The following is an 8,892-nucleotide window of genomic DNA, read 5'->3' as shown; positions in this document are numbered from 1 at the left end:
GAGGGTGGGCAGGCCTCCTCTTAATCCTCAGGGGGACAGGGGAAAGGTGGAGAAAGGAGAAGGTGCAGGGGGCATGGAAATGGGGCGCAAGGCCTGGCAAAATCCTCCTGTCACTCAAGGGCCTCAGGGCCGGTCTCAGGCCCAAGAAGAGGCCGCGACCCTTGGTAAGGCTGTGTCCCAGAGACCCCCTGTGCCCTTCCCCAGGCCCCATGGCACCCTGTCCTCCTGTCCTCACCTGTGATGGGGATGGTATCCCCACTGCCTCCAGGCTGGTAGATCCCTAGGTCCACAAACATCGTGAATGAGCTCTTGCCAGGGGCCTTTACCAGCCCACGAGACTGGTACTGTGGGGGTGGGGCAGCAGTCAGGCAAACCCCGAGACCCAGCCGCGGGCTGCCCACTCCTCCCCAAACCCTGGCCGTCTCGACCCTGCTGTGCGCCCCCCAGCGCCCCTGCCCGCTGCCCCACACATCAGGGTCTGCACTGTCTACTTACATCACTACCTCCATCCTTCGAGGGGGGGCTTTGACCTTTGCCGCTCTCGGTGGGTGAGTGGCTGGGCTGGACGACATCTGGCAGGTTTGTGTAGCCATTGCTGTCTGCATGCAGCAGGCTGCGCTCCTCTTCAGGAGTCTAAGGGAACAGAGGGAGGGGAGCCGGTGCCGGGCAAGGAGGGGGCACAGCAGGTGCTTGGAAGAAGGTGGGGGCACTCACGCGCTGGACTACCATGGTGCCACCCCCATAGGGGGTCTGGGTCCCAGCTATCTCTTCCACGTCGTGGACCACCATGGTGCTGACGCTGTCCGTGTCCCCGTCGCTGCCACGGGAGAGGGGGGGGCCGTCAGTCTCAAGCCCTGCTTGTCAGCCCTTGGCAGACACAGGTTAGACCAGTGCTCTCCCCTCCACTCGGCACAGGCCCCTCTAGCTGACAAGGCCGTGGGAGACAGATGGGGCCACCAGCCCATACCCCCTTCTCTAAAGAAGGGGAAGGGAAACCGACCAACAGCAATAGCCAAGGACCCCAGCCTAGAAGAGGGGGAGCCCTGCCCATCCCCAGGCACCCCCATACCGGGCCCCAGGGGGGTCTCTGCTCCCCTCTGAGGGCTCGCCGTTGCTTTCATCCTCATCTTCACTGCTCTCCACCTCCTCACTGGAGGACGAGTAATCCATGGCCTTCTTGGGTGGCCGTGGGGCATCGTCCAGGGCTCGCTCCTTCAACAGCACGAAATCCTGTGGGGAGGGGGTGGGAGGGAGGCGTGAGAAAGGGGGAAGGGAAGGAGGAGCAAGTATGATGGGTGCCAGAGGAGAAAGGGCAAGCGACAGGGGGCTCCCAGGCAGGCCTTCTCACTGACCTCACCGATGGCACGCTTATAGCTCTGAGAGGGGCCGCAAGGGTGGAAGGGCAGCCAAGAGAAGCAGGAAAGAGGTGAAGAAAGGTCAGTAGCCCAAAAGTGCAGCCCGCAACCCCTTCGCACAAGGATGGAGGGGGCCCTCCCAGCACCGCCCTGGGCTCCTGGGGGCTCTGAGGCCCCAAGCCCCCACCCAGGGGCAGGCAGGGCCAAAGCTGCCACCGATGACTTACTGCGGGCCGGCCTGGCCGTGAGCGGTGGTCATCAGGCTTGGCTTTGTTCCCAGGGGAGAGCACTGGGGAACTATCCAGTTTGGAGGAGGCTGGATCGGGGAGGGTGGGAGAAGGGGGGTCATTGAGTCCCAGTCACCACTGTGAGCCCCAGCCAGTTGCCCCCAGGGAAGGGTCCATCGACTGGGATAGGGCTGGAGACCAGCTGAGCAGTCTGTGGCATACCTCCTACACGGTTCCGCTCCAGCGAGCCAGCCTGGGGCAGGTGCCCGTGAGCGGGGAGGGCACCTTCCGGCCGCTCCCAGCTGGGGTCGCTCCTCCTGAGATCCGGGTTGCTGCAGGAGAGCAGAGGCAGGTCAGAACAGGGGCTCCTGTCGGGGCCTGAGCCGCACTGCAGAGGGGGACACCACCAGGGGCAGCAGGTGGCAGTAGTGAGGGTGGGCGTGAGTGGGGGGCAACTCCATTACCTACAGGCGTTGGGCGGGCCAGGGGGCTGAGCGGGGGGCCCTGGAGACTTGGGGGTGCCCCGCTCTGCCCGCCTTTGCAGATAGATTTGCCAGGCGGAGTTGCTGCGAGGTCTGTGGAGGGAGCACAGGGGTGCCGGGGGGGCGGGGCAGGGGGCACTGAGGTGATGGGTGTGGGGCTGGCCCACCCCTAAGCGGGTATACCTGGCGACCTCCCCTGTGCACCCCCGCCCCCCACCCCAGGGCCACCGTGCAGCTCCACCCGGGCACTACCTGGCGCGGACAGCCTGAGTGGGCCGGGCCCCTCCGGCCCCACTGGTGTTGAGCGCGGCAGCAATGGAGGAGGTCCTCTGAGGCACCTGTGGGGGGAGGAGGGGTGAGCGCCGCCCTCCCTGGGCGCTCCTCACATGTGCGCATCCTGGCCTCCACCCTGGCAAGTATTTTCCTGGCTCTCTCAGACAAGCAGACTGAAGTTAGGGGAGCTCACGAGTTTTCCAGAGTCATGAAGCTGGGATGCCAACCCAACAAGTCTGGGGCTTCCAACACCTGGCCGCATCTGCTCCCTCCCTTGCCCCCAACAGCAGGGACAAGGTCCCAGGGCAGGCAGCCCACCCTCCCGCCCTCCCACCAGAGTGGAGGCAGAACAGGGCCCAGGGCAGAACAGGGCCTCCCCCCCCATCTCCACCTTTTCCTTCCCACTTCTCACCTCTCTCCTGGTTCTGCACGGGGCCCTTACCTTGGGGGGGGCCTCAGTATCCGGCCGGACCCAGGCTGGGGGGTTTGGGCCGGGGCCAGGCCCTTCGGAGGTGGGATCTGAATTCTGGCGGATGACGGCTCCTCGGGCGCTGGGCGTGGTGGTGGGCGTGGGGACAGCGGGGTCAGGCTCATGGGAGGCTGGGAAGGCAGCCAGGTTTCGGGTGGGCTGGTCCTGCAGGGACTGGGATCGGGGTACAGGCGCTGCATATGGCTTCAGTGGGACCCGGTGTGCCACCAGGCTCTGCAGGGAAAGACCAGGGAGGGTGGGCTGCCTGCTTTGTGGCACATCCCCACCCGCGAGTGGGGGCCTGGCTGGGAGGAAGGGGCAAGGGAGGCCTCTGGCTTCCAACTGTCTATCAGGAAGGGGCTCTGGCAGCCTGAGTACAGGTGAGACCTCACCAGATACATGCAGCGGCCGGCAGGTGCTATCTGCCCCCGTACCCCGAGATCCACGATTCCCGGCTAAGAGATGCACGTGCGCGCGTATATACAGCCATGCTGCAGCCATGCAGAGAGAAGCTCCCGCATCAGTGTGTTAACACGGGAACGGGGAGAGGCTCACCTTGTGCGGTCCCTCCTGGGGCTCCACCGGCCTCTGCATAGGCGGAGTTTGGGAAAGGGGGCCCGGAGGCCCGGGGGCGGCCTGGGGAAGGGGGGGCTCAGGCCCTGTGCTGCTTGGCTTGGTCTTGGCCAAGGGGGAGTTCTGCTGCTTGTTCATCCTTGTCCTCTCCTCAACCTGTGGCATGACAGGGTGCCCAACAGGCCAGCTGTGCTTCCCCATGCTCAGAGCATGCCTCCCCCATCCTGCACGCTCTGCCCATGGCCCATGCCAGGTCCCCCCTTCCCGGGTCTGCCAGGGCTCCATGCCCCCCCATCCTGCACGCTCTGCCCTCAGGCCCATGGCCCATGCCAGGTTCCCCCTTCCTGGTCCTGGTCCCGAGAGGAAGGGAGGAGCCAGGGAGGAGCCAACCTACCTCTCGTGCCCAAGCAGGCTTGTCAGCGGGACTGCTGCCCCGGCCGTAGTGGTATAGCGGCTTCCTATCGGTGGGCAAGCCCGGTTGCTGCTGCTTCTGCTGCTGCTGCTGCTGCTGCTGCTGCTGCTGCAGGGACTTGAGGTAGGCGTGCTCCTGCTGCAGCTGCCTCTGGAGCCGCTCGGACTGCCGCTGCTCCTCCAGCTGCTTCCGCTTGTACTCCTGGGCCCAAGGGTAGGGAGAGCGGGCTCAGCGGAGCCCAGAGCCGGAGCAGGAGGGCCCTCTGTCCAGCTGCCCGTGGCATAGGGCTCTGCCCCAGACGCCTGGCCGGACCCCCTTCCCACTCCAGCACAGAGGCTCTGAATCCGCTTCTTCCCAGAGGAGGTCGGGGACCCCGTTACCAGCAGCAGGGCCTGTTCCTGGAGCAGCTGTTGCTGGAGGATCTCGAGCTGCCGCTGCTCCTCCTCTAGCCTGTGACGAATATACTCCTGGGGGGCGGGGGGGGGGCAGAGGGCAGGGGGAGAGGCGGGCAGGGGGGGATGCGGCGGCATGGGCAGGACAGGAGCAGTTGGGCGAGGATGAAGAGGAAAGCGGGGAGAATCAGAGAGGACAGGTGGGGTGGGATGAGCCCCCAGAGGGCAAGTGATGAGGGGGCCAAGGTGCAGGGCCCGAGAGGGAAGGGGCGGGCAGAAGAGTCAAGGCCAGGCAGAGAGATGGGGAATGAAGGCACAGAGACAGGAGGGTAGGAGCCAGGGTGGGGGTGAGGGTGGGAAAAAACAGAGAGAGAGTGAAGCTGGAAAGATAGGAGGAATCTCGGGGAAGGGAAGACGGGGAAGGGCGTGGGGTGCAGGAGAGGCAGGCGGCAGGAGCAGAGGGGAGGCGGGCTGGGAAGGGGTGAGCCCGGTGAGTGCTGGGGGCGCTGTACCTGCTCCCGCTCAGCCTGCCGCCTCTCCTCCTCCCGCCGCAGGGCCTGCCGGTCCTCCAGGCGCTGCTGCTCCTTCTCCTGCAGCTTCCGCTGCTCCCGCTCCCGCCGCTGTTGCTGTCGGGGAGAAGACCGCTCCCTCTCAGCGCCAACGCCAGCACAGCCGGCCTCTGGCGCCGGCGGTGAGGGGAGCCCTACTGGACAGCGCGGGCGGCCCCTCCCACTACAGCGGCTCTCCCTGACCCGCGGCAGCTGTGCACGGGACCCCCGCCTGGGGCCCCTGCTGCCCCTGGGGGGCCACCTCGAAGCCTCCCGTCCATCAGCTCCTCCACCAAGCAAGCGACCCAGGCCGCCACGGGGCGCACAGCGGGCCGCAGGGACGCCGTCCGGCCACAAGAGGGCAGCAGGCGCCCGCACAGAAGCCATCCAGGCCGGGCCTGGTCAGAGTGTACCCACCGCGAGGGGTAGAGAGGGGTGAAGGGCGATAGGGACAGGGGGCTGGCTCACGGAGCCCTGCCTGTCCCCGCGAGGAGGGCAGGGCAGGCCTGCTCCCCGGGACACGGTGGCACATGGCCTCTGTGCCTGGCTCTTGGGCAGGGCAGCCTCGGCTCTGCAGGGAGTACGGGGCTGCCTGGAGGGCAGCACACCGGGATCTCCAGTGCCTGAGCCAATTTTCTTTTCCTTTTTAAGATTTTATTCACTCATGAGAGACACTGAGAGAGAGGCAGAGACACAGGCAGAGGGAGAAGCAGGCTCCTTGCAAGGAGTCCGACGGGGACTCCATCATCACGCCCTGAGCTGAAGGCAGATGCTCAACTGCTGAGCCACTCTGGCATCCCTGAGCAATTTGAAGTCTGGCTCTCCTTGAACTTTGAAATCATGTCATTGTTTCAACAAAAGCCCCAACATTTAAGGCCATTTTCATACCCTCTCCTCCCTCACCATGTCCCTCCTGAGGAACAAATGCATCTCAGTACCTATGGATACAGATGCATGCTTTCTACAGTGGTGATTTAGTTAACAACCCTGGTATTTAAAAGATTCTCTATTATTTGAAAGGTACTTCTCCCACCCACCTCTAATTGGGCCAGGGACCAGACTATTTTCCAGCTAATCTATGCCCAAACCACTGGAAATAAAAGCAGGATCTTTAGAAGGAGCTTCCCGATGGGACCAGACTGCTGCTGGGAGCAAAAGCATGGGGCTCTGGAGTGTGTGCGGAGCCCTAGCTCCCTGACCCCTGAGGTAACTGCCTACAGGACAGACAGGAGTGGGGGGCTCCGTGCAGGGCAGGGACCATCCTCTATGTGGGGAAGGCGGCCCCTGTGTGGAGGGCTGACACCACCCACACAAGGTTGGCCAGAGGTCTGAGAGGCTGGGGAGCCTGCGCATGCTCCCTCTGTTTGGGCGGCCAAGGGAACCAATGACAGAGCCAGGACAGGGTGGTGAGAGGGCGAGTGGCCCAGGCCCCCCCAAGGCGACCCCACCTCCTCCACGCGCCGCCGCTCCTCCTTCTGCTCCTCGATGCGGCGCTGGCGCTGGTGCAGGAGATGCTTGATGTGTGCCTCAGGGTCTCGTTGCTGCTGCTGCTGCAGCTGCTGCTGCTGCTTCAAAGCCTCAGAGTTGCTCTTGTTCTCCTGCTGCAGCCGCAGGAACTCCCGGCGCAGTGTGGATTCCCCCGGCACGTTCATGATAGAGCTGTGCCCAGTGGGCAGCACAACACAGGGCGGGTCAAGGCCTGGTCCACCCCTGCAGGTCTGCCCCACCACCACCACCGGGCACTCGGGGGTGGTTCTGCACAGCCCTGTGCCCACCACCCAGCCCCAGGGCCCACCTGGGCTCGCCCTCCTCTCCATGGCTGTCATCCTCCTCCTCACTGCCGCTGTACTCGTACTCCGTCTCCTCTGTAGGGGGAGGTCACTGCTGTTCCTCCCCCAGTGCACCAGAGCCCACCCGGGCTAGGGAAGCTTCCATGTGGATAAACCACCCAGCCTGGCCCCTCCACCCTTGGAACATGGGCTGAGACAACCAGGGGCCAGACCCCACAGCGGGCAAGGCGTGGCAGACCACGCACAAGCACTACGCTGGGCCCCCGGCTCACCATGGAGCTTGTCAGGAGGGAAGGGGGGGACCTTCACTGGACAGGCTGCCTGGGATGGTGGGGGAGTGGAGGGGAAGCAGCCCCGGAGCCAAGGCAGGTGGGGGGTGGGGGAAGGAGCCGGGCAGAGGTACCACCTCAGAGCCCTGCCACCTTGCTCTGGCTCCTGCTTCTGCTCCGCACCAACCTTTCTCGCCTCGCTTCTTGCGGGAGCGGTCGATGTGGTCCTTGAGCTGGATGCGGACCTGCCGCTCTGTGGGCTGGTCCCGGATGAAGGGGAACTTGAGCAGCTGCTCTGTAGGTGGGCGGCTCAAGTAGGTCTTGATAAGACACGTGTCAATGAAGTCAGTGAACTTCTTAGACCTGGAAGTGAAGGGGGCTCACGCTGGGAGGGTCCGGGGCGGGGGGGCAGGGTCACAGGCGCTAGACAGGGATCACCCATCTGAGAGCCATCTCCACGTCCCACCACCGGCCAGCCCCCACCCCTCGGTGGCACAGACCGTTGGACACAGGGGTTAAGGTGGGAGGCCTGGTCCGAAGACCTTCCTTTCTAGACATGAAACCCCCAGAGACCTACCATTTCTTGGACTTGAGTCTGGGGGGTGGGTTCCGTGGGATGAGGAAGAGGGCTCGCATGGGGTGCATGTCACACAGAGCTGGCACACGGGAGGGACACCATGAGTCCCTCTCACAGCCACAGAGTCTGAAGGAGCCCTGCCCACTGTGACCTCCCCAGACCCATGCCCGCCCCCCACAGCCCCTCTGGGGCTCCCTCCATGCCCAGACTCCTCACTTACGGGGGGCCCCCTCTGCCATCTCGATGGCTGTGATTCCTAGAGACCAAATGTCACTCTGCAGAGGGGGGGGGGAAGGAGGGACAGGGGCATGTTCATGACAGCCCTCCTCACCCCACCCCCTGGGCTTCTTCAGGGATGCCCCCCCACCCCACCCCACCCCATCCCTCACTCCGTACCCTGTAGTCATAGGTGGCATCGGGGTTCTCATCACAGGCGATGACCTCTGGGGCCATCCAGTAGGGGGTCCCGATGAAAGTGTTCCGCCTGCCCACAGTGCGGTCCAGCTGAGCACTCACCCCAAAGTCCACTGGGAAGACACAGAGGGAGGGGTCCTAACAGAGGGCCGCATCTGTTCTATCCTGGCCCCCACCTGCATGTGCCCCAAGGGCAGCACCCAGACTTTCCCTGGCACCCCTTCCACCCCATCAGCATCCCGAAGAGCCTCACCTAATCTCCCTGTGTCTTGGGGGAAAACCAATGGGCGAGGGCCAAGGGACAGGCAGGAGGAGCCGAAACGTCCCACCTCCCCAGAGGTATCTGGGTCATGCAGGGAGCAAAGGAAACTTCTGGAGTGATTTCCAGCAAGGGGCAAGGCCTCTCAGGGCAGGAGCAAGACTCCCAGCCTCCAGGCAGGTGACATGAGCCAGCAGGGGGAATGAGGGGCCTCACACTCAGTCCTGGAGGTCAGAGGCCCCACGTGCGTACCTAGCTTGACCTCGGCGTTCTCTGTCAGCAGCACGTTCTGCCCTTTGATGTCTCGATGGATCACCTTGTGGGCATGGAGATGGGCCAGACCCTGGGGCAGGAGGGCACGGGAGTGTGTGGACGTGAGCCGCGAAGAGGGGCCGACCAGGCTGGGCCGAAGAGGCGGCCCCTCCCCATCCAGGAGCCCAGGCACAGGCTGCATCCAAGGGGACTGTCCTGAGAGCAGCAGTCCCTGGAGGTCTCCTTGTGCCGGCAGGGCAGCTGTGAGGCAGCGGAGGCGCCATGATGGTTCTCCAGAGCTGGGACTCCGTGTCTACCCTACCCGCCCAGCGCCGCTGATGCCTGCGAAGACGACACGGCTGCGGCCTCCCTCCGCGGCCTCCCTCCCGCAGGCAGGCCTGGCCTGGAGCAGGGGGAGGTGGGTGCTCACCCGGAGAATCTCCCTGCAAATGTAGGCGATACAGTCCTCCTTCAGGGCATTCCCCTTTGTGTTCTTCACTAGGTCTGTCACGGAGCCAGCCCCACAGAACTCCATCACCAGCTACAGCACCAGGGAAAGAAAGGGGAGCATCCATCAGGCAGGGCCTTCCGCCCCTGCCA

The 8,892-nt window shown here is 64.5% G+C and overlaps 1 protein-coding gene across 11 annotated transcripts in view; it reads right to left on the bottom strand.

Annotated features, from left to right (window-relative positions):
• The window catches only part of MINK1 (misshapen like kinase 1), a 42,209-nt gene that overhangs the window by 2,861 nt on the left and 30,456 nt on the right, over nucleotides 1–8,892 (bottom strand). For 2 of the 11 annotated variants that reach the window (XM_077893003.1, XM_077892996.1), the window contains 22 exons: nucleotides 8,723–8,833; nucleotides 8,293–8,383; nucleotides 7,764–7,894; nucleotides 7,588–7,642; nucleotides 7,368–7,446; nucleotides 6,978–7,153; nucleotides 6,527–6,596; nucleotides 6,180–6,390; nucleotides 4,696–4,809; nucleotides 4,172–4,258; nucleotides 3,774–3,992; nucleotides 3,362–3,535; nucleotides 2,780–3,040; nucleotides 2,317–2,402; nucleotides 2,047–2,157; nucleotides 1,805–1,914; nucleotides 1,583–1,671; nucleotides 1,353–1,376; nucleotides 1,070–1,230; nucleotides 715–817; nucleotides 496–633; nucleotides 236–344 (listed from right to left, as the gene is read on the bottom strand). In XM_077893003.1, the coding sequence (XP_077749129.1) occupies nucleotides 236–344; nucleotides 496–633; nucleotides 715–817; nucleotides 1,070–1,230; nucleotides 1,353–1,376; nucleotides 1,583–1,671; nucleotides 1,805–1,914; nucleotides 2,047–2,157; nucleotides 2,317–2,402; nucleotides 2,780–3,040; nucleotides 3,362–3,535; nucleotides 3,774–3,992; nucleotides 4,172–4,258; nucleotides 4,696–4,809; nucleotides 6,180–6,390; nucleotides 6,527–6,596; nucleotides 6,978–7,153; nucleotides 7,368–7,446; nucleotides 7,588–7,642; nucleotides 7,764–7,894; nucleotides 8,293–8,383; nucleotides 8,723–8,833 (2,710 nt within the window). The remainder of the gene's footprint in view (nucleotides 1–235; nucleotides 345–495; nucleotides 634–714; nucleotides 818–1,069; nucleotides 1,231–1,352; nucleotides 1,377–1,582; nucleotides 1,672–1,804; nucleotides 1,915–2,046; nucleotides 2,158–2,316; nucleotides 2,403–2,779; nucleotides 3,041–3,361; nucleotides 3,536–3,773; nucleotides 3,993–4,171; nucleotides 4,259–4,695; nucleotides 4,810–6,179; nucleotides 6,391–6,526; nucleotides 6,597–6,977; nucleotides 7,154–7,367; nucleotides 7,447–7,587; nucleotides 7,643–7,763; nucleotides 7,895–8,292; nucleotides 8,384–8,722; nucleotides 8,834–8,892) is intronic. The other 9 variants (XM_077892997.1, XM_077892999.1, XM_077892998.1 and 6 more) reach the window with 9 other exon arrangements.

Source organism: Canis aureus, chromosome 3 (genome assembly GCF_053574225.1).
Source record: "Canis aureus isolate CA01 chromosome 3, VMU_Caureus_v.1.0, whole genome shotgun sequence".
In the NCBI taxonomy this organism is placed as follows: domain Eukaryota; kingdom Metazoa; phylum Chordata; class Mammalia; order Carnivora; family Canidae; genus Canis; species Canis aureus.
Note: the sequence above shows the minus strand (reverse complement) of the source record. Positions and strands in the feature narration are given on the sequence as shown.